Source organism: Plectropomus leopardus, chromosome 15 (assembly GCF_008729295.1).
Source record: "Plectropomus leopardus isolate mb chromosome 15, YSFRI_Pleo_2.0, whole genome shotgun sequence".
Lineage (NCBI taxonomy): Eukaryota > Metazoa > Chordata > Actinopteri > Perciformes > Serranidae > Plectropomus > Plectropomus leopardus.
The window spans coordinates 12,435,433-12,462,119 of NC_056477.1; the positions used below are offsets into that span (position 1 = coordinate 12,435,433).

At 39.2% G+C, this 26,687-nt stretch overlaps 1 protein-coding gene across 1 annotated transcript in view; it reads left to right on the forward strand.

The window, feature by feature from the left end:
- LOC121954489 (cGMP-dependent protein kinase 1-like) overlaps nt 1-26,687 on the forward strand; it is a 114,736-nt gene that overhangs the window by 56,099 nt on the left and 31,950 nt on the right. The window contains exons 4-6 of the mRNA XM_042502005.1: nt 12,316-12,421; nt 18,134-18,197; nt 25,036-25,113. Of these exons, the coding sequence (XP_042357939.1) occupies nt 12,316-12,421; nt 18,134-18,197; nt 25,036-25,113 (248 nt within the window). The remainder of the gene's footprint in view (nt 1-12,315; nt 12,422-18,133; nt 18,198-25,035; nt 25,114-26,687) is intronic.

Sequence of the window (26,687 nt, forward strand, 5' to 3'; positions counted from 1 at the left end):
CACTTTTCATTGTGTTGTAAAATATATCACCAATGCAAGAACCATATCTCCCGATTTCCTTTTTATATTCCTTAGGCAGTGTTTTCTCCGTCGTATTGAGCACAGACTTCCTGTCTACATATATCCCAACTCTGTTGACCATATGTTTTTACCCCTCTGCTATGTTTCAACTCATATTTAAAACCAAAAGGGACAGTTTACACTGAAATTGCAATTACATAGTTTTTCTCTTACCTGTAGGCATTGGCAGGCGGGAGAGGGGGTGGATGGGTCAAACAAACTCCGAACTTTCACCCAGGAGCTCACTGTTCATGTCCTGCATAAAACCAAAGAGTTATTTTAATAACAGTGTAGTGTGTTAGTATCCTCTGCCAGTGACAATGTCATGTGACGCACTTCACCTGTTGGTGCATTACGTTGATAAAAAATGCACTTCCTTCAAATCAAACCATGATGGTTTTTTTTTAAACGTAATCATCTGGGGTTTTTTTTACCTAATTCTAAGTTTGTTTTATAAAGACGCGTTGTTGTGTTTTTAACAAGCACAATATGAACATTTCTTGTAAAAGTAGATGTTTCTAGTGAGAAAAAAACAAACAAAAACGTGCAAATTGCTGTCCCTGAAGGTCCAGAACTAACACTCTAGGTACCCTCAAGCATCATAGGTTCACATGTAGGGCATAGACTGTATTTTATTTATTTATTGAACCTTTATTCAGTCAGGTTGGTCCCATTGAGATTAAGAATCTCTTTTTTAAGGGAGACCTGGCCAAGACAATCAGCAGTGAAAACACAAAGTTGCAGACAGAGACACACAAAGGGAGACAAAATACAATTCACAAGCACTAAAATAAGCATCAAAAGAGAAGTATCTATCAGTCAAAAGAGTATAAATTACGCCCTTACATATGCATAACCTTGGTCTTATTAAAATATAAATGGGTGAAACAGTAATGTTGAAATAAGCTATAGATGCTAGAAACAATTTTTTTGATTGACCTACTGTTGAAACCAGTCTCAGAGGTTGCTGTTTGGTGTAGAGCCACTGACCAAACATCACTAATTGATGAGTTGGCAGTGAGAATTGTCACCATTGAGGCTGAAAAGTCTCCAGGCTTCCACACTCAACTTTTTGACCGTTATGAGTACACCATCGGGGTACTCAAAGTGCACTGAATTTTGCCAGACTTGTCAGTGCAAACTCACTTATCCACACAAAAATACCAGTGTAACTACAGAAAAATGCAAATTGAGACACCGCAAAATATTCCTGTGCCAAACAGCAACAACCCTTTGATTGACATGATTTGTTGTTATCTGGAGCGTCACATGTCTTCAGTTTAGGTGATAGCGTGTCCTCTTATGACCGCTTTCACATCTCAGTGAATTCAAACGTAGAAAAGTAGCTGGCTTAATCATATGCAGACTCCAGCTGCCAGTTCTGCCGATGTTAGCCCCATGTGGGAGACACGACTCCATAGACTTGGAGCAGCAGCTGCTTGAGAAATATTGAGCTGAACGTCATGCCTCCCGCCATCCACCCACCATGCTCACCAGCGCTGTGTTATACAGAGCACAGAGGATAACCCGTCCTTTTTTATTACAGAATAAAGGATTTCATTGCTGTTATATTTGGTTTTTCCATTCCAGCAGCGGTGATAAAAAAAAGCCTTTAAAACCACCTATATCTAACAATGTCTACCTTAAAAATTAAATTGATAAATGTGTGGGAGTCATAATATTTACATGCATACCTATAACACTGAGCACAGACAGGTTACTCTTGTTAACGTTTGGTTGGAAACTTCCTGTCAAGGGCTGACTGAAGAGCAGTATTTCTGAGAGTGTGCTCCTAGCTTTTCCTGTCTTTCAGAAGATAAAAACAACATTTACCACTCATCTCTGTAACATTAACAAACCTTACTCCCAACCTTTATTCATCAATTATAGCTGATCTTGTTTGGAAGTTCATCATAAACATGCACACATTTAGAAAACTGGACTTTAGTTAGCTTAAATAAGAATGCCATTATTCTGAAGGAGAGAGGTTCATCTAAAGTCAGCTCTGACTGCAGATTTTCTCATGTGACTCATATTTGAAGCAAATCAGTAATCACTGTCAATCTTATGCATACAAAAACACTTTTATTTAAAAGTCAAATTCAGTTGACCTAATCGCCTTTTTTTAGCATCTACTAAAGTTATTCAAAGAGTAGCATGACTAGATGTGCTGTTTTTGTGACAATGTCTGATCATGACCGATTGTCCACAAACATCATTTGCATTAGCCATTACTAAATCTATGATAAAACGGTGTTGTTATCTGAAGTTCATGTTTAAATGGACAGTTTAACCCAAAATCAAAGATACTATTTAGCCTCTCATCTGCAGTACTATTTATCAATCTTGTTTTCTAGTACTATTTATCAATCTTGAGTTGCCATGTGTTGGAGATATCATAGAGATGTGTGCCTTCCCGTGCCCAAAAAAAGGCATTTGGAAAACCCAACAGCTATGTCTCTTTCCAGAAATCATGACCTCATACTGACGCTTAAGAATATCTTGTTTTGTCCTTGTCTTTATGCTGAGGGCCACTGACTTAATGTCAGTATTTGACGAAACCAGGTTGTCAATGGTCACCATTTTGGCTATGACCAGTGATTGTCTGTCTGTTTACAATTTTCCATTAAGAAGAAAAAGCAGCGAAATTATGCTATTGTCCTTTCCATTAAGTTCACAACAACTGTGTTCAATTTGAGACAACACTACTCTGTTGACATTCACACTCTACACAACTAAGTACATTTAGAACACAGTATACTACATGGAGATGTACGAAGTATCGCCAGCATTAGAAACATGGATCAGTGCAGCTGCGTTTACTACACCGTCGTATGATCATTTAAGGTTCAACAATAATAATTAGACCCATAACCATGAGGAGAATTACTCTGTTTTCTTTTTCTGAGGACTGCGTGACACTGTCTGGTTTAAATGACCTGTCCTTCTTTCTCACGCTCTAAAGAGCTCATCCAGATGTAATCAGACTTGGCTGATATTATTAATGACTTAGGGTGAAAGGAGATTACACTCTTCCACCCTGCAGCCCTGACAGCATCGCTCTCTTAACGCTTTCCAAAACAAGAAATGTGGTAGGCCTCGAAGGAGTAGAGTTCACGTGACGATGTGATTTTGTTAAGTGTGTATGTGACTGTGAGTGTATGAGTCTCAGAGTCAGTGAGGAGAGGATGGTTGATTTTCTCGTTTTCTTAGACATTACAGGAAGGAAAATGTTAAGTGCAGAAATTAAGGTGCATGAGACGGCAAGTCACAGATTTGACAGTGAGAAAACTTTTGATGGTGAGAACCAAGCCGAATGCCCTCAAACCCAAACATTAAAAAAATAGCGCAGGGTGACAATTCTTATGGTGGGTGCTCCCACTAATTAGTTCGGAGATGCCGCTCCTTTTCCCAGAGCTGTGTAACCCCAGGTTAATCATCTACAAGTGCTAAAAAGATAATTCACAGCCGAGCACATTCTAATAACCAACATGGCACCAAAGACACATGTTGATTAATATTTCCAGGGTTTTCTAATATATTTTTTTTCCAAGAATATATATGTTGAAACTATGTTTTTACATGTAACACCGGCTAACATGGTTGGTACATAAATCACTTGGATATAGTTAGGAAAAAGGTCATGCTTTAAATATCTGGTTTTGGTGGCACAATCACTGCTGAAAATTTTGCTGATATCTTGCTAAAAACAAGTTTTTGTTTGTTGGTCTCAGACAGTGGTCTGCAGCTTGCAGCCGCCTCACCTAGGTGTCACACTATCTACCATCCCCTCCACCTTACAATGACAAAGTCAGCTCATGTACATGTAATCACAACAACGTCACTTTGGAAACATTGATATGAGCCGTACGAAACGTATAATGCCAACTTTTTTCTTCTGACAATTAGGCTGTTCTTTGCCATGTGACAATGATTTGATGTTTTAAAAGAAACCCAGTCACGAGAAAAAATGTTGGTAGACATGTTAAAATTTTCACATTATTAAGTAGTGGATAATGCTGTGGTTAACGTGTTGTTTAGGCACAAAAACTACCTGATTGTGGTATGGAAAAGATCATGTTTTGGCTTAAAATACCTGGTTTTGGTGGCAAAATCCCCAACAGAAAGACAGCAATGTATTGGTAAAACTCAACCACTTTGGGTGGCACTATTCCTGCTGATGGATCACAACTATACACCAACATTTGGAGTCTAGAGCCGCTGGAAACACAGGAATGACTTCCTAAAAAAATCTGTTTTGTTGTTTGTTGTTCTCAAACAGTTGCCAGCTTGGCAGGCATCTCACCTAGGTGACACGCCATTCACCATCCTCTCCACGTCCCAATGACAAAGTCGGGTCAGTTCACTTTAGAAACGTAGATATGATACGTACGGAACGTGCAAATGCAACATATTTGCAGTTTTCAGAAACGTACAATACCAATATTTCCTCTGGCTACTGGGCTGTGTAACTGTAAGAGAGGAGGATCAACAGAAATCACAACTTCAGACTTCACTGTGAATAACATACTGCATTGTGTCAAAATACACATCATCATCTGTCATGATCTTATTATAGCGGGGCTTTTTGTACTCTGGAAAATGCATACAGACACAGCAGCAGGCAGATAATAATTGCAGATTTCCCTACACCTATTTAACAGATGAACGTGAGAAGAGAGGCAGCTTATTTTAGGAGTAATGTATACACAGTGACGAAGATCGAGCAATGTGTTAATACTGTGTTTGTAACAAATATATTTCTTGCCATCAGAGTGTACAAGTTGGCCTGCACAGTTCACTGCTTGAGACTCTGGTCTAATCTTTATTTAAGTACCACTTTCATGTAGCCCTGTGGTAATTTTGGAGAGGAATGTGGATTTTCTGCAGTGCAAATGGCAGATGCTTTATACTTAAGCTGAATCACTGCGAGCCAGGCATACACTGTTTTGAGTCATTTTAAACCCCACTAAAACAGATAGCACTCACAGCAAAAATCAAGATTACAGTCACAGAAACATATAAGTTTTAATGTTTCCAAACCCCCACGCTCTCTGCATGTAAACTGTCATGACCGGAATACAGAGGAGTAGTGTTGAGCTCATCCTATATTTATATAATTTAAAGAGCCAAAATTAGATTACAAGAACAAACACACATGGAGAATTTGCATAATGCCCTGGGCTGAAATCCAGTTACAATAATTATGACTAAGCCAAAGAATGAGTGATGCCTTGTCCTGCACTTTATCTCGTGGTGACATCCATGTGTATATTATCTCTCACTGTTTTCCTCAGGCTTAAACACAGATCTCCTCTTTTGGGACCTGGCATTTCAAAGGAGCCAGTTGTCCAGTTTTGGCACAAAGCAATCAAAACTATTGATCTTTTGTTGCAAATAATTGGGAGGAATTGAATTGAGAGGGATAACAATGACTGAATCAAGGAGACGGAAAGAAAGGAGGAGTGTGAACAAATAATAACGAAGATGTGCTCAGCTGTGGGCTATCAATAGCCATCCTTTACTCTGAGGTGGGATTACATTCAATTTAGAGGAGATTTCAGGGGCAAAGAGAAATACATGTTAAACAGTTGTAAGCAGAGTGTGTGTTGAGGTTCTGGTAATTTTAATTCAGGGAGCAAAATTTACAATTTTATGTCAATTGCACACTTCTCATGTACATATAAATATAGTCATTTTTTTACAGTAACTATCATCATTGTGATTTTAGATGTTTGAGACAATAAAGCGTAACACACATCTGCTGCATAAATGCATCAAAACACCTGTGCCCACTAAGCCCGCACACCAGCAGGTTGATGCACATCAAGAGGCCACTTTGGCACCATCAATGGGAGCACATTTTCCACAAAAGCAGCAATTTTATCACATTTGCTCCCCAAATCGACACATCCTGGCTACTGAATGTAATACCTCACTGTCTGGATCAAAGCATTTGTGCAAAAAGTGTCAACTAACAAACATCAGGTACTTTAACACTGCCTAACTCTGCCTGTGCCTGTCATTTTTTAGAAAAAGAACAGATGCATATTCATTAAACTTTTCGCCACCATATCCAATGAAATTTGCCAAATGATTAAGATCATGTTTACAGACTAGGACTGGAATATGATGTGTTACCAGCAGATAAGTTACAACACTCTACAATAACAATTCAATTCAATACAATCTGGAGTAGCCGCATAACAAAATATAGATACACTTGATTATCCCCAAATTATGTTTTGTAATATTGTATTGATTCATCAAAACAATGTATTGACTTAGCCTAGTTTACATGCACACATTTGTGGCCAGGGTTTCACTCACATTCATTTGTTTTGCCACGATTCAAACGTCACAAATACTTTTTAGATTTTTGTACCTAGAGAGTTCATAAGGAGCATATTTGGTATTTACATTTCACCACACTCTCAGAGTGCAGAGTGCACACTGGAAATGAATGGAGCAGCATAATGTCAGGTGCAGTTTGCATTTACTCATAAACAGCTGGTCTTCTCATGCAACAAATATGATCTGATCAGCTCTGAACTGAACAAAAGATCAGTTGTCCACCCCATGAGTCACAAACTCCTGCTGAGAAAAAAAAGAACTTATAGAGAACTCTGTCCTCCTCCGTAACACCTATTGCTAGCATAAACACAAAGAACTCAGTCATAAAGATTGCCATGCTAACTGTGACAGTTTACCTGATGTTATATTTTTAAAAATTCCAACTTATCATCTTGCTTATAGTATTGCAAAACATCACATTATTGGATCATAACCCCTGTATTGTGGTATGTATCGTATCAACAAATTGTGGCCAATATACAGCCCTAATGTGGAGCATCTGGCCTTCACAATGCTCAATACCATTTTTCCCATAGGTTACACAAGTGCCCCCCCCCCTTGTGGGTTTGATCTTGCATGCATTTACAGTCCACCACTGCAAGACTGTTAGAGCCCCAGTGCTCATCCCAAGAGAACAACATACTGACCAAAACCTTTCACAGACAACATCCTTGCATCTCTCCAGCACTGCCTGGGGCGTTATGTGCATCCACAAAGCTGTGAAGCTAATGGTCAGCAACCCATGAGCATTAAGACATTCATCTGCGAAACTCACAGGATAACTAGCTCCCCGAGTCTCACTGCAATTTAGTTGAGGCTCCGAATAATACGTTTACCTACTGCAGTGCGCTGCGGGCCCCCTACATATCTTATTTCCCAGTGCCCCACACTCCCACACGCCAAAACACTCCATTGCACACTGTATAGTGACGTCTAACCTCCCACTCTTGTTGCTCCGGGGTCAAATTAAAGGCTACTCTAATAATTTTTCTCTAGACCCATCTCCATATAGCCTGTTTGTTGGGCTCTGAGCTCACATTGGAGCAATTTGTAAACATCAGTCTTAGAGGAATAATCTCTCTGAATAAGTAAGACATAACCAGATCCAGATATGGTATAATTTCTTTATAAAAAAAAAAAAGCCTTGGAAAGCATGAAAGGGGGAAAAAATGAAATATTGTGGAACATGTCTGGTATCTGTGTTCCAATTCACAATGTTTAGTTTTACATTTTTCTTCAGATAGCTGTTTCCTTTTAATTTGCACATGCTCATGTGTACGTGCACAAAGCAGCATGTGTATGTTTACCATATCCATATGTGTACCGGATATCTGTGCGTGCTTGTACAGGATGTCTGCCTATCTGTGTATCCACACATCTTTTTCTGTATACATTAATATGTCCTGCTGTGCGTTTTGGGGTTCCCGCTCCAAGAAAGTGTCTCTCACTAAAAACAGTGTCAGGCTGTGTAATGAGGGCATTTCTCCTGAGGTTTGGCCCTATTTCTAAGAGCTGCCAAACTCTTGGTCTGCAAGGAAAGAATGTGGTGTCTGTGGGAGTGCATTCACCCACTTATGTGTACACACACACACACTCACACACTCACACATATATAAAAACACCTGGAGGATATGAGTTTGCCTGTTAACGTGTTAGCACGGGTGTGCACAGTGTATCAGCTCTAACATTAACCTTTAACTGGTCAGTACCCTAAATTATTTTCATCTAAAGGACTATTTTAAAATTGAAATATTCCCTACTTGTCATATTTTTGTCACTTGAGCAGAAGAGCCCCACATGTTAGTAAAATGATTCCTGGGCAGCCTTTTGTGTTGCATCCTAACACAAAATGGGTTGGCAGCAACAAGGGTTATGTTAGGTTAGGGGTTCAGGCAACAATACTTTTTTATTGTGGACGTCACTAAAAGAACACCTGGCTTTGAAACGCAGGTGGAAAGTAGGGGTGGGGGAAAACTGATACAGTACAGTATTACTATATTTTTGTGTGGCAATTTTGTATCAAAATTGAAACAGCTCTGAAAAATTCTGAGGCCACTCTTATTTTTTCTTCAATCAGCATCGCTACACATAAGACAGCCATTCTATTCCTTTTCATTTCATTCTAACACAAGCACACCTTATTTATTTGACTTATAGAATCACTGAATAGGTGAACCATGTGAACCAAATATTATTTACCAGTTAAAAGTATAAAAACCACTGCAGTAATGTTAAAGACCAGTGGAGAGAGTACAATACTATATGATACACTATGATACAATTTATGAGAAATCATGGTCATTCCACAAGATATTGAGTTCGGAATAAGTTAAATCATTAACATTGTCTTGTTTAAAAATGAATATTAGCTTGTTTTTTTTTTTTTGCATTATTCAAGGTCTGAAAATACTGCTTCTTTTTTGTTGACCATTTATTTTCTTCAAAATAAATGCTCCAAATGACAATATTTTTATTTAGAATTTAGGAGAAATGTTGTCAGTAGTTTATAGAATAAAACAAAAATGTTCATTTTCCTCAAACACATACCTATAAATAGTTAAACCAGAAAAACAGATAATTTTACAGTGGTCTCTTCAGTATTTTATCACTTAAGTATCGTGATAATATTGTATCACTAGGCCTCTAGTGACTGCCACCTCTTGTGGAAAGGCAGCAATGTATTGCTACAAACCCCCCAAGCTTTAAGTGGTAGATATTAACAACTATTATTGTTGGTTTTTGATCTCAAACACCGGTGCCCTTTGGTCAAAGCCCAGTGTTTGTTGGACCCATCCATTTCCCCTCCTGCCCACCCTGAGCGGACGTTCACGCTCTTTCAACAACATCCGTTGCTCCAAGCTTTTAACAATCGCATGGATGGGTTTACATTAGATTTGGTGGAAAGCCCTGTGCTTCTCACAGAGACGCTAAACAGTGCCCCTGGCTTCATTTAAGTGACACTGAAGACACTGTCCACGTGGCGTATTTTGACACCTGTGGGAACAGACTGCACGTGAAGTTTTGACAACTGGCCAGAATCATGTCTCTGTCTAAAAATTATCAAGTAAACCTCTTTTCCCACAAGGATCAAAACAACAGCTGATGTGCTATGTGTGTAAGTAAGTTTGCATTACATTTATTAACTGTAATAGAATCAGTCAGATATACACTATTAGGGAATGCCCATTTAACTACAGGCTGAGGCCTATGACACCTTGATTGCTAATCAGCTGCGGGGGGTGCCTCTCTGTAACTACGCCTGCACTGTGACTCCACTGCTGAGGACACCAAATGAAATATAATTTTACCCATGATCAATAAATACCACACTGTTATTAACAAAACTGAATTTTATCTTTAACTCTGTGAAGAAGTGTCACACTGGGAGGATGAGATGGAATGAAAAGCTTTTGCAACAGACACACACACTCAGACAAAACACCAAGTAGACTGACTCTTATCTGATGAATTTTCTTCTAATATTAATATATGTCCCTGCGGCCACAGAGCTCCTCTGGGATCTCCGGATTTGTTTTGGGGTCAGACTGGAGATTTTCTCTATCTCCCTTTTATTAGTCCTCACAGTCTACTGCATAACTGCACAATTGAGGTTGAAATGAGAGCATTTCTTGCTAAAGATAATGATACTGGGAGAAACCCCAAAGCCATTTTGAAATAATTATCTATGAGCTGCTATTAGCAAAGTACTGAATTCTGAAAGTCACCATACGGTGTGGCTCAGCAAGATGAAATATGGGGTTTTGACATGTTTTGTTACAAAGTTTCTGTCTCAACAACCCAATTTCTTCTAGAAAATGGGGATGAATGTGGAAATATAATGACATTCAGGTGTGGGTTAGAGGTCCATTGCTCTGATGAAATCCCACATAGTCTGGCTTCAACACAGCCGGCTCTCCTCAGCTGAGATCTGTCGAGGTGAAACATATTCTGATCAAAAGTGACTACAGAGGACCTCAGAGAAAGAGCTGTTGAAGCTCAAAACACTGAAAATGGCAAGAAAAGGAATTTCAAAAGACTCAGGCCTCCATCAATCACCAGCCAGGCAGAAAAATGAGGAAAAAAATGGAAGAGATTGAGCACCGTTTCTGATCTTTGAAGAACTGGGTTTTCTGAAAGGATTGCTGTGAGTGAACTGTACATTATTCAAGGAGGTGTCAAAGAGATGAAGCGTTACAGCGATGCATTCTAGGAGCCTCTTGCACTGACTAAATTCAATTAGAGATGTTCCGACACCATTTTTCCTTTCCCGATACCTATGCCTGAACTTGTGTTTTGGCTGATACAGAAGAGTGATCCCAAACCGTAACATTAAAAAAATTCAACAGCTGTATACTGTTAACGCTGTACATGTAGATAGAGCAGCAGAATACCTGGAAAGTGGAATTAATTGTGCAAGATCAAAAAGGTTGCTTTCTCTTCCTCTGTAGCAGCTGCTCTTCTGCAGGAGCTGCTTGATCGACAGATCAATTATCCACCCTGCGACTAAAAACCCTCCAACTGCTGCTGAGGAAAAGAGGCAAAGAACGTGCCAGCTCTACTTGTGCTGCATTCATGAACCTGCAAAAACATCCACAGAATATGTCCCCCTGTCATCACCACACATAGATTTTAATTCTGTAGGAAACACTGTATCATAGTTTGACATTTTGCTAATGGCTAACGTCATACTATACTAGAAATCAATTCTTCTTGGCCATAGCTGCAAGTGGCTGCACAGCAAAACTTGTAACTTGTGCGACTGTTTTAGAGCAGCAAAAATAATAGATTTCTCAGAAAACTCCAAAATATCAGGGTGAGAAACTACTTCAGAGTTTATCAATAAATTACATGTTATCGAATTGGTAGATAGACTTGTGTAGCTGCTGATACCTGATACAGAATTTTAGGCAGTACTGAAGGCATTTTTGTTACTGGTATTAGAATAAATTAAATTTTATCAATCCACAATAAGGAAAACACTAAATATGAGTTTGTAGATGGAAATTTACTACAGAGGAATTGACTGCTTTCCAAAGTACAGCTGCTGGTGTTGTGTCTTTATCTGGACGCTCCACGGAACAATGATCTGACAATGCTATATTTAAAAAAACAAACAAAACAAAAAACTCTTTAACTTCAATCTACTCCATGTGTAGAGAGAATTATAGTTCGGAGTTGATGCCTCGGGGAAAGCGTAGATTGTAATCACTGCTTGAACAACTAAGTCCAAATTGTTTCAGGAAATTGGACGGAAGAATATCAAGGGTAGCTGTTTGTGATTTGAAACTTAACAACTTTAGTCACACACTTTGATAATTGTCCTTAATGCAGAGAGCAATCAGTGACTCAAGGGCTTCAACTATTAAAAAAAAAAAACACAAAAAAAAAAAACTTGAGCATAGTTGAGTCAGACTCCTGACCTTAAACCAATTAAAATGCTGCAGCGTGACTTCAAACAAACCATCCATGCAAGGTGTTCCAAAAACACCAATTATCTCCAACTGCTGAATAAAGACTAATTGCCCAGGATACCTCCTGTTTGCTTTGCAGGCCTGATCGGCAGCTGCATTGGAACCCAGTTACTGCAAACAAAAAATAAACTAAACACAAAGGTCCACAGATTTCACAACCCTATTCTCTGTGTACTGTGTTAGTTTAAAATCACCCACACATGCTACATGCCAAGACACAACTATGATTCTTCTCACATCTCAACTTCAATATCAAATGCTTTAAAGTGCATAGGATATTCACTATAGGCTATCTATACTGTGCATGCATAAAGCATAATGCTGTTGCAGGTCATGTATAATGCGCACATTGTGTTGTTTTATTAATCTGCTTGCCTGAGGGTATAAACTGTCTTTCATGACATTGCTTATGTGCATTCTTCCTTTCCAGCTCTAACAAATGTGAAGCTGTGGGCCATCGACCGACAGTGTTTCCAGACGATCATGATGAGGACGGGTCTCATCAAGCACACAGAGTATATGGAGTTTCTGAAAAGGTGAGGAAGCTTGTAAATTGTCACACAATGACAGAGAAATGGCCCCGAATAGAGCTTTGATCTGAAATGCAATGAATGAATTAACCAAATGATTTCAGCAGAAATATGTGTGCGCTGTTTCTCAGAAGATTCCTTACTCCTCATTTTTTGAAATAAATTATACAACTCAAAATTAATAGCTGGTGCGTCACTAAAGGTGTCATTCATCCCGCTGGAAAAATACCTTTTACCTGTATAATCTTTATTTTATAGGCCTGTCTGGAACAGAGAGCCACGCGCCCTAACAACCGGAAGCCTATTATCACTTAAAAGGCCTGCATGGAGTATAGGATAAAAGCAAGACTCATCAAAAGCCAGAGGGAGATCAGTGTGCAGTGATCAAGATGCATGAGATGCAATTACAATGTAAATCTCTCTCGTCCCGTCTCTGTTCGACGCCCATGATTTCTGTCATCCACTTTGGTCTTCATCAAGTCAATTATGAAAATTATATCGGACTTTCTCTATATTTCATACGCCACTCCGTTTTCTCATGACTTTGTATCAGGGCTGATATCAGAGGCGACTCTATTGTCTTCTCACTTCCTCTCATATACGCACTGCACTGTATTTCTGTGTGTGTTAAAAGTTCTCAAATAAAAGCACACACTCTGCCTAGGATCATTTCGACTGAACTAAACCTCATGAATCACTGTGATCATGATCAGACTCTGACACTATTTGACAGAGTTGTTTCAAGCCAGGCAGGAAACCAGCTTCCCTCCTCCTCATACCTTAACTGCAAAATAGGTCGTATATCAATACCTTCCAAAACGACCTATTTGACTGTTCCAGAAATGACTCCTATGCAGGTTTCTTGATAGGTAACCTTTAAAGAGACAGTTCACCACAAAATTTGAAATACATATTTTTTCCTCTTACTGCTTGTGTTATTTATCAATCTAAATTGTTTTGGTGTGAATTGCCGAGTGTTGAAAAAATTGGACATAGAGATTTCTGACTGTTCTCCAATATAATGGATCTAGATGACACTTGGCTCGTGGAGCCCAAAGTGCCGAGAAGAATACATTTGAAAAACTAAAGAGCAATTTCTCTTTCCAGAAATCAATACTCAAGATAATCCATTGATTTTTTTTGGGGGGGGGGGGGGGGTTTATAGAGGAACTATGTTCTTTCTACCAAACTAAAATCGTCAACAGCATCACTGCGTAGAAGGAAACGTCGAAAGCTTGGGCGGTTTCATGGTATACCAGAGTATTTAGAAATCCAAAAGGTATGTTTTTCAATACCACCATAAAAAAAGCACTCCACTTTATTCTAAACTCATATGTGGTGCACAGCACGCACCACCAGAGCTCAGTCTCTGGTCTCTACTGGTAGAACAGGCAGCTGAGTTTAAAGACATTGCAACACCTAGTGGTGGAGGGATAGTGGTAGAATGTAAATAGCCAGCGGCCAGCAATGGCAGAGAGGGACCATGAGGAATAACAGCATGTTTTTTACATCTAACTTGGTAAATTAAGAATTTATTTTAACCAAACTGGAGCTGCTAATTGCTGGAACAATGGAATTACTAACTAGCAAGATTAGCAAGAGTAAGAAAAGATGGTTTGGGTGTTTTATTTTGCTTCTGTCGTTTGAATGAAGCGTGTTTTATGAAAAGTTTACGAGGCAATTAGGACTCGTCAGGCTTCCGTGACCAAGAGTAAGTTGAATTAAATATGTGTACAGTTGTATTTCTCTTTTAAATCTCTCTTTTTCAGTAAGTAGTGCATCATTTTATATTATCTATGTTGTGCAACTGCTGTTAGGGGTGGGGTGTTCGGTGTGAAATGTCCCTTTCAGGTTAAGCTATAGTTCTGTTTGGGAAATTAAACAATGCAGTTAATAATGGGAAAGATCACAGACATGGTTAACAAATACCAATGTTTACAGTTTTTAGTAGAAAATCTCTGATGTCAAAGATGCCTTTTTACATCCAGCCAGTCACTTCCCTTAGACCTTATGACTGGGGTATACTCAATCAGATTTAGTTAGTTTTGGCAGCAGTATAAGAATATTATACTACTGTTGCCCCTAATTCAGAAACTAGGCTGACATTATTATTCACAGTAATGCAAGATATTGCCACTTAGAAAGACATAAACACAAGTTGTGTTAAGCATTTGACCGACAAAAGCTGTAGTTTTTCTGGTGAGGACAGTCTCCCTGGATAGTTTAACAGTCTGTGACATTTGCAGGTCAGTCACAATAAAGCCTCTTCAGCCTTTGCTTTATCTGCACTACCCTTTCACACGAAGGAAGACTTCAAAGTACCAAAAATATATTTCCAACAAGAAAAAAAAAACACTATTTATCTAACTTTTATGTCTTGAAACTGAAGCAGCTATTTTAGTGATGGCTTTGACTAAAAAAAGACACCCACTATCTCTTTACTGAGTGCACGTACTGCATGGCAGCTCTTACCTCTCAGCAGCTCTTATGTAACAGTCCAACAGATAAGGAAATATTTAACAGATATACATACGTATTGCTTGGTTTGGGCTCACTATGTGTTTGGTTTATAAAAGGGTATCTGGGGGGGATCAAAGATTTATAGCAGCATTTCTTAATTCACAATACGCAGATAATTACATTTCTGCTTTGTTTCTGAGAAGTAGATCTAATAAAAGAGCTGTAGTTAGAGCACAAGAGCAAACACATGCTGGTCCCTGAATCCCAAACCCACTGTTAAACTGCTCTGAAATTATATATTTGCTCTAACAAGGTGGGGAGGAGGAAAACAGATGAAAAACTAACAGAAATCCCATATGGTACAACATGCAGGAAGTGAGTGTGTTTGTGAAGACCTTTTTTCATTACCTCTTGTACGTTAAATCACTCAAATACATTGCTTCAGCAAGAGTGACTGCAGGAGTACTGTCTAATGAACTGACAAGCATCACCTAGGTTCACAAAATGTAACACATTCTTATTCCCAACTTGTCAAATATAGTACTTTAATCTGAGGCCCAATGCTTCAAACTACAAAGCTCTAGGTGCCCCTCTAGTGCCAGTTTTGGACGTGTCAGAGCAAGTGTCAGTAATTTGTGTCATACGTCTATGGCCTGGCACCTTTTCTCCTAAATTTTACCAGACCTCAATGATGGTGGCTTGTCTCGAGTTTCCCTTGCTAGGCTAGTTATGTACTACAAATCCAAAAGTCCCAGTGGAAAATAGAGAATTTAACAGTGGAAAATGTGTGTAAAAAGGATTTGTTTTGCCAACTCTAGAAAGTTAAATTACCAATTAATGATGAATAGCCCACTGTCGAGCAGCCACATGGTTGTAAAACATATTAACAAATACATATTTAGATAAATAATGCTGATAATAATAATGTTGACTTATTTAGACTTTATGGGCTGTGTTACGTTAACTATAAGGCTCAAATATGTTTTGCAGCCCCAGACAGGTTTTTAAAATAATTTTTGGTCAAAAATGGCTCTTTTAATTGTAAAGGTTGATGACCCCTATGCCATACTTTCTTTTTCACGGTCAGTATGTCCATTAATTTTCCAGAATTCCAGCCATACAGAACAACTACCTGACATATGTATAAATACCCATATAAGAGCTTACTGAAATGTTAATATAAGACTTAAAATAAAATAACTTGAAAAAAGATGAGCTAAACAATCAAGAAGTTAATTGACAAGAGTGACTAGAGGTTTTGTGGTAGAGGAAAAGAACTCGGTGTGCCGGGTCTCACCGTAATTAACCAAGCCCACTATCCTCCATCTGGCTCACCGTCGTGGACTAAAGCATCTCTCATCTGTTCTACCAGGAGACCGGCAGTGTGTTGAATATCTTCCTGAAAACATGATCCCTGATGTTCTTACATAACTACTCTGAGCATGCTAAGAGAAGACCGCAACCGCCGTATATCTGGTGTATGCTCTGAAGAGGCAGGGACGCTATTAAAGATTTTATTTATTCATTTGACATAATTCCCACTGGACAACTTTGGATGTTGACATTTTCATGCAACTCTATGTGATGAGGCCCGGGTGCTGTCACCCAGCAGCCACCACATTCTGCACTGATGACGTTTCTTTCTTGTTTCTTGTCGGGGACACAATAGGACGCATTAGTGTTTACACTAATAAAAATATGTGGTCAAATGCATCCCAGACCACCTCAACAAGTTGAGTGATTGTATCACAATTCAACTAGGTGTATTTAGCACTGTCCTCATGTGATCAGATCATCTAAGGTGCACGTTAAAACCAGCTGTAAACAGACTGAGTTTCACACAAACACTGGTCTCTTGGCGAAATTCCTGTGTTTGTTTGACCCAGCGACCATCTTTCTCTTCCCCCGTTTCACAGACCTCCCCACTCTTTATACTATGCCACAGATGAGTTTGCACTGGATGATACTAAAGCTAAAGGGTGCCTTGTGCTTCACAATAACACACCCATGGCCACTGACCAAGCTACCATGTTTGACACCCAGGGAATGAGAATCTGTTGCAAAATGCATATTGTTGTGAATTGTTAAACATTTGCAGGCTATTTTGGTCTACCCACTGGCCCCTTCCAACTCAGATAAAAGTCTAGCTATAAGGCGTGGAATAAAAGCAGACAACCATCTGCCCAACTATTTGTGAAAAGGTACAGGAAATGAGCAAAGGGAAGCATTAATCAAACCCCTTCATCAAAGAAGTGCTCTTTTTTTAAGTTTTCTAGGTGTTTGCAAGATCACCACAGAATTTGCTTAAGATCGTCTTTACTCACAGTGGCACAGTGCCACGAGTGTAATGATGTTTCAAATTATCAAAAACAACACATCAGTGTGAGCGCACTTCCCCATTAGCTTTGTATAATTAATTTCCTGTCACACAATTAAGACATTGGTTTGGAAATTTACCACAACTGAGTCTTTTTGTTTGTGTCAACGGCTTTGCAGATCGAGGGATTGAAAGTCCATATGTTTCATGTAGAGAAGGGTCACCCGTTCACTGCCTAGCTGACTAACTAGTGCCTCTGTCGGAAAAGCAACAACATGAGGATCAACACAGTGGCTTCGGCCGGGGCTGGGGCAGTGTGTTTACTCACAGTGGCACAGTGCCACGAGATGGCTCAGATTACTGTAATAAAGCATGAAAAATGAGGGGGAGAGGGAGATGGAGAAAGACAGAGAAACAGAGTGTGTGTGTGAGAGAGAGAGAGGGAGATGAAATGGTGAGATAAGTCCTTTGTACACCAGCAGGGGTTATTTTCTCTCCTCCTTGATAAACATTGGGGCAGTTTTATTTAGTAGGCTTGATTACAGGCAGATAGTGTTCATTGAGGCTGCCAGGAAGTGAACCGAACAAACATTAGAGCACCATGCTGGTGTATTCAACCTCACGATCTGTTGCCCTGCTGTGTAACTAGACATGCTTCCCAGTTTATGATGAAATATTTAAATGCACATGTTGTAATACAATATATACATGCCAGCTCCCATAGAATAATATTGATTTTCAAGTTTCCTGTTGCCTACATGCTGTTCTCTTTAGATCAAAGGTCTGCTTTGATTCTGGTCAGCTCTTTCAAAGCCGACACTGTGCCTCCATTTACACTGCCTTCTAATTCTTTTTTTATCCGACAATGACAAAAATTGTTAATATATGCAATATGAACCCATTCTTCGATCTAAAAGCCTCTTCTTTTCTTTCTCCCACAGCGTTCCCACATTCCACAGCCTGCAGGAAGATATTCTGAGCAAGCTTGCCGATGTCCTTGAGGAGGTAAGTGTCTTGTTCCAAAGCCTGTGACATCTGCAGCACAAAGCAGATGTCACAAGCCCACTCCACATGTCTTAATGGATTTCCATACATCCACTTCTTCTATGGCAGTGAGAGCAGGGCGCAAGGAGAGGAATGAAGACAAATTTAGTGTGCTCTGAGTGAATGCAGGTGGATTTTTTTTCCTAAAGTGCAAATAGTTGGAATTGAAGAGGAATTGTTGCTTTTTAGTATGTGCACTCTGGTGATGTTGATCTTAATGGTTCAGTGACTAAATGACAGTTAATTTCATAGACCTGTTCAGGGATTCAGTATACTGCTGCCTGAAGCTATTTCAGCTTCTTCCCTTCAGTCAAAAATGAAGGGTGTAATCCATATTGACTAATGCCAGAGTAGTAACTGAATTTCAGCACTATATAGTTTCAAAGTAAACAAAAATATTATAATAAAAACCAAAAACATGACAGCATGCAGGGCTTCCCACGCATTAATTTAATTGTGGCAGCCTGTAACAGTTGAAAAATCTATTGCCATATACTGCTTTTATATTTTTCGAGCTGGACTGTCCATTTGGGGTGCTATTGAAAAACCTTTCCATTACTTTTCAAGGTTCCATGATAAAATGTGCATGACGATTTAACAATGTATAACATAAAGATAGTTCCATCTATAAAATGCAGTACAATTTAAAGGTAGTCGTGGGACAAAGCCTAAGAATGGAAACTTTCCTACATGTTAAATCACATTGTCACAACTTTATTTTTCTCTTATTCAAACATATCAGATTCAAACTCTATTCAATATAATTCCAGTTAGCTGGTTTACATGGAGGGAGAGACAAAACATTGGGAGACAATACAAAAACGTATGGTAATGAAAAACTAATGTTGTGATGCAACAGCATGTAAGAGCTACATCAAGTCAATCGTTAAAGAAGATATTTTGCCATGATGTTACATTATGTAGAAGGTAATCCACATAAGATTGCTCAACAGATCAACAGATCAGACCGCTCCACAAATCAAAGTCCCCAAACAGCTGCTGTTTACAGACCAACATAAACATTAGAATTTAGAGAGAAGACACAAAATGATAAAAAAGGGACACACACACAAATGCTGCTCCCTATCCTCTCTTTACCTTCCACCACACAGAAATACTGCAGGAAACACTGAGCACATATTGCAAAATGGACAGCAACAGCATAAATGGACCAAGACATTCAAAATCATTAGTTTGTCCTTTTAACTGTTTTCTTCACGCTGCTGATTGTGTATTTTGAGATGTGTCTCAATTTCTACCCATCTGCACACCACTTCATTTGATCTTTTTTCCAGCATAATTTAGTTATGCAAATCCATTCTCATTTACACTTTTCATGTGTGCTGCTAACATTTAGGCTTTCAATATGTTGAATTGCATTCCAATATGGCTTTTGGCTACATTTTGAGATTAGTCAGTGTCTTAATGTGCAATTATTTATGTAACACAGGCAAATTAGTTCCACATCCTTATGCTTTTTTAAGAACATTAAGTGTTCTTTAATGTTGAAAAAGGCAAATGACATTTGTTTTTATTAGAAATATATCTTCCATGTGAATGTAAATAATTGCCAAATAAGCAACTGCAAAAAAACTGCAATTAGTTCCTGAAGCACTAAAAAGCTAGAGAAAAAAACAGAAAGGCAGCTCAGTTTGTATGCCATAAGCTGATTTGACAGACCAGGCAACATGACCATCAATCACATTTAGAAACTGGACTGTGCTTGACTGCATCGCATTGTGTATGTGTGAAATATATGGCCAGTATCATCTTCTCATCATATCATCTTTGCATCACATCATCCAAGTGAAACTTTAAGAAATAACATTTGATTTATTCACACAATCAGTGGAGCTCTTAAGTGGAAAAAAAAAGATTGGGCAAAACCACTTTGGACAAATACAAAACCAAAAATTGCACAATTTTACATAATGTACTATTTCACATTTCCCTCACAGTTTAACAAGAGTGATAATCCGACTGGGCACAAAGATTTTTCTGTTTTCCTCATCTTGCTGATACAGTGTTCAATCAACCACTTGCATGTGCTGTATGCTCAACATGGCTATGTTTGGTAATCCTAATTTCACCACGTTGTCCTGTTGGTTTCATGTTTTTGTAATTCTCTCAGAAAAATGCACCTCAAAGCCTGTTCTTAAACAGGCACCATTCCCTCCAAATAACAAATACAGGAAGCCAAAACAGCTTCTTCTCTAAGAAGCTAGAAGATAGCCATTTCTGGAGAGCCACTCAACGTTAAATCTGATTATTGTTACAGGACATTTGGTTTATAACAATATCCTCGGCTGGTAGCCACTGAGGTGTTTAATCTCTCTCCTGTGACAGAGGGCAGACTTTCAAATATGTGCTGAAGAAGATAATCCACATTGTTCATGGTAACCACAGTTACTATCTTTTTTTAGAAAATATACTTCTGGCTACCATGAGCAAATGATGCTAACAGAACTTAAAAAACAGCCCATCAAATTGCAGCATGACAACAGGTAATCAAATTTGTGCAATTTGCTCTAATTTCCAAAGGCTATGGGCAGGTGCACTGTTGTTTTCCCACACTAAGGGCACTTGACATTACAGCTTGAGGCTATCCACTTGTTACAACAGCCTCTCGAGCCTTGCAATTAAAAAAAGCATTTTAAACTATTATTTACGGCCACTGATCTTAAACTGTAAAATAATGATTAACAAAAGCAACAACTGAGGATATACAGTATAATGCTATGCATCAATCCAGAATTACTGCTCACTAAAACAAACATTTTTCTGCAGGTGGGCCTCGGTGATATAAAAAGCTGTCATGTAACATGACTGCATGTTTGATCATTATCACACTGCTAAACTACCAATCCCATGGCAGAATGTTTGTAACTTGGATCATGGTACCATAATCTATTACTTATACGATGGTCAATGATAGATACAATATTTGCAGTACAGAAGAGCTGTGGAGGTCTATGGGGAAACGCAAATGGCCCTATCTAGAGCCAGTGTCTGGTTTGTCTGTTCTGGGCTACTGCAGAAACATGGCAGTGCAACATGGTGGACTCCTTGAAAGAGGACCCACTCTTAACAGCTCAATTTAAGGCAGAGTCTGAAGTTAACTTGTTGAGTCCCCCAGCCAAGGCGGCAGGCAGATGAAAAAAATTTACCCGTCACGCATATTTTACTAGCCAAAGTTTCATTAAGATAATAATGTATTATGTTAAAGGCAAACTTAGCAAATTTATTAAAATATTTTGAACAACTCATCACCGCAGCCTAGACATGTGAACGGTTTCCCTCTGGTAAGCAGTGCCGCAGTGTATCAGTCTAGGGCTCTTATTTTGAAAGGTAAGAATGGAAGAAGTGGAGCTTATTCACCGCTGTTTGACAACGAAAGAGACAAAAAAAGAGTTTGCTGTCTTGGTTCAAACTACGTGACCCTCCATGTTATTATTTCATAGCCTTCACAAGTTTGGGCACAATGCTAGCTAGCAGCAGACTGCCAGCCAATGATAGTTTAGCAGATCAGCTGATGTCCTGAACGGTAAACAGTGCCGCAAAATGAGGAGTGCTCAAGACAGTCAGGTTTAGCTGCACTGGCACAGATTTGTCAGTGCATTTGTCTGGGACACAAAGAGCAGAGCAGCAGCAAAGCTGTGCACCCCAAAACACAGCAGTCACTCTCAGCATAGAGGCTCTAACATGACGACTTCTGTTCAAACACTCACCTGCTAGTGTGGTGGATATTCTTCCAAGGTTTTAACAAACAGAAACTCTACCCGAATTTGGCACTTGGCTTGTGATAATTTTCGACCCTTATTCTAAGGTAATGAAAACACAACAATTCTTAGTTTCTGGTTATTATAGACCAATGAATACTTTTTTTTACATATCATGTTCCATTTCTGCCTATATATCCCCCTAAAGCCAACACGCTGAACCTTTAAAAAGGTAAGCAGGGTAACAGTGTGAGTTCAGTTCATCAGGTTCAGTCAGATGGGTGTTGAAGGCCAGGAGAGCCAAGAAAAGGAAATCTATTAGCCTACACATAACCACCTCTATGGCGAAGGACAACTCTATCAAGGAAAGAAAGAGGTTGTGGAAACATTGGTAGAGGGAGGCTGCAGGCAACGCCACCCACATCAAAACAGTGAGCAGCTGAATTGGAAAGTGTCAAATGGGGGAAAACATGCCTTAAGGGAACTGTGGGTAATGCAAGCAAACATAAAGCAGTTTCACAGATTCAAGACTTCTGTTGGTATTTTAATCTGAAATATTTTGACAACAACAAGCCTGTAACAAACACCGCTAGTGACCCCACAGTCTTATCAGACAACCTTCACATCCCCGTGATCAAATTCTCTTTAAACAGAGTGCAAACTATTTTGCCAGCAATTAAATTAATGAGATAATCATTTAGGCGTTGTGCAGGGGCGACATGTGTAAGTGAGCTGAGGGAATGCACACAATGTTAACCCTGTGAAAATTAGATGTTTTGCATGGCATTCAAGATATGCCTATAAATCTCCACTGATTAATGTGTTTGCACTGTTGACTGAGGGAGATATTAGTGTTAGGAAGTTGATTGAATTTGTGTTTATTAGCTTCATAGACTGTTGATTGCTGCTGCCGCCCCCTAATCAACCAATCAGTGGAGCGTGGTATTTGACTTGGCCTGTCAAAGGTTTCTTCTATTTTTAGAGATAAGTAAACATTTTCCCCTGCATGTGCAGAGGTAGTGTTGCAGCCAAGACCACCTTAACCCAGAGCAAGGCATGACAAAGACCAGAGTATATCAAGACAACCGAGACAAAACTAAGACTTTTCAGCCCAGTTCCCACTGCACAAAAAACCCCCAAAACAAACACCCATTAAAATATGGCTTTTATATTTCATGGGAAAGGTAACAATTGACATTCACACCCAGGTCAAACGACTCTGCAGTAGTCATGGGTATTTATTGGCTCTGTAGTTTTGGAATTACAATTCCCATGCACTAATTTCAGCCCCTTTACCTGTGAGATGCAATGCACACCACCACAAAACACCATCCACCTCCATCCAAGCAGTGCTCACATTAATTTCAAATGTAGCCTGCACTGACTTTGAGCCAGTCTACTGGCAATGAGAAAAAATTTAAGCGATTATCATTAATAGGTGTTCCCGCATTTAAAAAAACCTCACACTCACGCTAATTTTGGTGGCTTTCAGAGGTTGAGACCAAGGCAAGACCTAGACCAGACCCACACTGCATGACACACTTAGGATAAAATATGGAAAATGCATACCATATGCACTCTTTAAATTGTTCTGAAAGCTCCACATTCCCAAAAAAAAAACATCCACAGAAAACAAATTAAGGTGGTAAGAAATCAGTCAAGTTATTGGCTCATTTGTAGCAGTAAGTTTAACATCTAATCGCAGTAATAATGTAAGAAATAAATCAGACAATCAACAGGCAATGTAGAAATATTCCCATAGTCATGGTCTTGACCAGTCTTGAAATAAAGACTGAGACAAGACCAAGTAAAAATGCCCTTCAAAAAGTGGTCTTAAGACTGTTCTGTAGACCAAGACCGACTTTGAGTACAACAACACTGTGCAAAGGTCCTACAGTTTGGTGGTGCTGGGTCCCATAATGCTTAATCCATCATTGTGTCCTGTGTCTTGTCCTCTACTATAATAGATAATCTGGTCTGCAATAGATTTTTGATTACATAGAACATCTTTTTCCACTCACCTTGAGGACATGCTTTAGAAAAAACTACATTACAGAAATAAATAAACCGGAATTTCACGTTTAACTGCAACCTAGTATTAACAAGAAGCTCTGCTTCTGAGTGACACACAGCAGACATGAATTGCACACACGCTGCTGTGTGAAGTACAACTTAAGGTACCATTTCATCTGTGAAACGGTGTGTGAATAGAAACCTGGCAAATGTCATCTGAGCTGTGGAATGTGCTTAAAATCTAACAGGAGGTAGTGAGCTCTGTCATCAGTCTAGACTTGGTGCAGAATATTGTGCATTTTGCTGGAAAAAGTGAAAATCCAACCCTAGACTTGCATTAAGAAAAACACCATCTGATGCATGTTAACCAAAGGTGCTCATTTGGGTTTGTCTATGCTTCTTGTTCTACAGCTCAGTAGATCATTTAAAAGCTTGATATCGTTTTTTCTCCGTGTCACAAGAGGTTTTGCCAATCATATTAAGTTATGTCACATCTTAAGAATCACTTCATCCCTTAAGCAAAGGCATTCCTTATCTGGCACTCAAGGTTATTTTCATCACAAGATGTGAATGTGTGTGTGTGAATGTTTTTTTTTTCTTTCTATCTATGTGTGTTGTTAGACTGGCAACTAGTCCGGAGGTTGTGCTTAAGCAATGCATGCTGGGATAGGCTCTGGCGCCCATAACCCTGAACAAGATTAGCTGGTATAGAAAATGGATTGATGGATGGATTTTATCTTGGAAAGGGGGTCATGATTTGGCTTTAGATTTGATGCAGTAGTATTCAATTATTCACTCATATTCTTTACCTGCTCATTCCTATTCAAGGTCGCAGGACGTATCCAAGCGAGCGAGTGGGTGTGAGGATGACGAGACACCACGATTACAGCTTGCTTGTTGTATGAACAGGAAAAAGCATCTAATTGCAACTTATCTTACTGTAGCCACTTCAACCTTACTTCCTCTGAATAGTGCATTTCTCTCTCTGGCTAGAGACGACTCGCTCCCAAAGAAACATAGCATGCCTGCATAACACTTCTCTTCTTCTCTGTCTCCTCCTCTGACAGACACATTATGGAGATGGAGAGTACATCATCAGACAGGGGGCAAGAGGAGACACCTTCTTCATCATCAGTAAAGGAAAGGTGAGAACACTGCCTCTATAGCCTCCCACCAGATTAATCATCACACCATCGCAATGCAGGGCATCGTGACACCCATGGCAAAAGATGCCTAACTTTGAAGCTAAGCACTAGTATTTTTTTGGGCGGAAGTTGGCTTTCATCAATCATCTGGAGATAAGGGAGAGGCCGTCACTGTCATCATCTCGAGCAGATGCTCTGGGAGCATCTAGAAAAGAGAGTGGAGTCACTTTCATTTCACCTCTCTGTCATCAATGGATCTGGTCTTCACACTGAGCGCAGATGACACATTGTCCAGTCTGTCATCAGCACTGCTGGTGGGCTTTCATGTGCTTATTGTCCATGCCGCTTCTTTTCCACCTCATTTTCTCCCTGCTCATCATCCTCATCTTCTTTATCCTTTTCCTGCTCTTCCCTCTACTGTTCATGTTTCTCATCTACCCCTTTTACCGCCCTGTTATATGAAATGGCATCATGGACATCAACAACATAATTCTTAGTCTTAACCCTTTGAAACCTGGAGCAACACTTTCAGACAACTTTTACAAGTATTTAAAACTTTGAACCTTTGAATTTCTTTCAAAGACATGGGGAAAAAGGCAATATGCAACCTGGTAAGAAATTTTCCTCAAATTACAAGAAATTCTTAGATTTAGAAAATAGATTTTTTTAAAAAAAAAAAAAAAAGCTATGGAAAATTGTCTTGAGGAAAAAAGAAAAAAAGCTGGGGAAAAACTATATTTACAAATGTAATAATAACATATTTCAAAATTGTGTTACAGAATTATTTTTTTTTTGCTTTCTTTTTTGGTTTATTTTGTTTTGCCATTGTTGCCATTTTGTCAACTAATTTTCAGGTAATCTCCTTGTACTTTTTTTTTTTTTTTTTACCAATTTCTTGCAAATTTCTGGAACATTTCTTCTTTTGTTGCTTATTGACATCTTCCCATTGTTTTGAAAACAAAAAAAAAAAATCAAACCACTTTGCTCAGGTCAAAGTGAAAAACAGATTACCTCCTGTCTAGTTCTCTGACCACTGAAAGCACTTTTACACCACAACTCGCACTCACCCATTCACACACACATTCACACACTGGTGGCAGAGGCGACCATACTATGGACAGGCATCAGGGGCAATTTGTGGCTCAGCATCTTGCCAAAGGATGCCTTGACATGCCTACTGGAGGAGCCGGGGATTGAACTGTCAAACTTCCGTTTAGTCTTCATTGTTCAAGACTATTTTTTTTTTTACCAGGAGCCAAGTTATCCACAACAAAGAACGTAGTTTCACAAATCAGTGTCTCTTTGACGCTGTTCTGCTCGTCTGCGACAAGCCACTAGCCCAGCACCTGCTAATGTGTGCTCACTTTTTTCTGCTAACTTACGATCCAGACGTTCAGGAGATTTTTACTGGGAGCGAATTATCCAAAGAGGCCCTTTCCTCTCCAAAACAAACAGACCCGGTGATTTAAACCAGTACAATAACAGAATAAAGAAGTTTCACATAAAAAAGCAGTATTTTTCCTGAAATGGTTGTTGTGGAAAAGCTGTTAATGGTTGCTGACACAAAAATATGA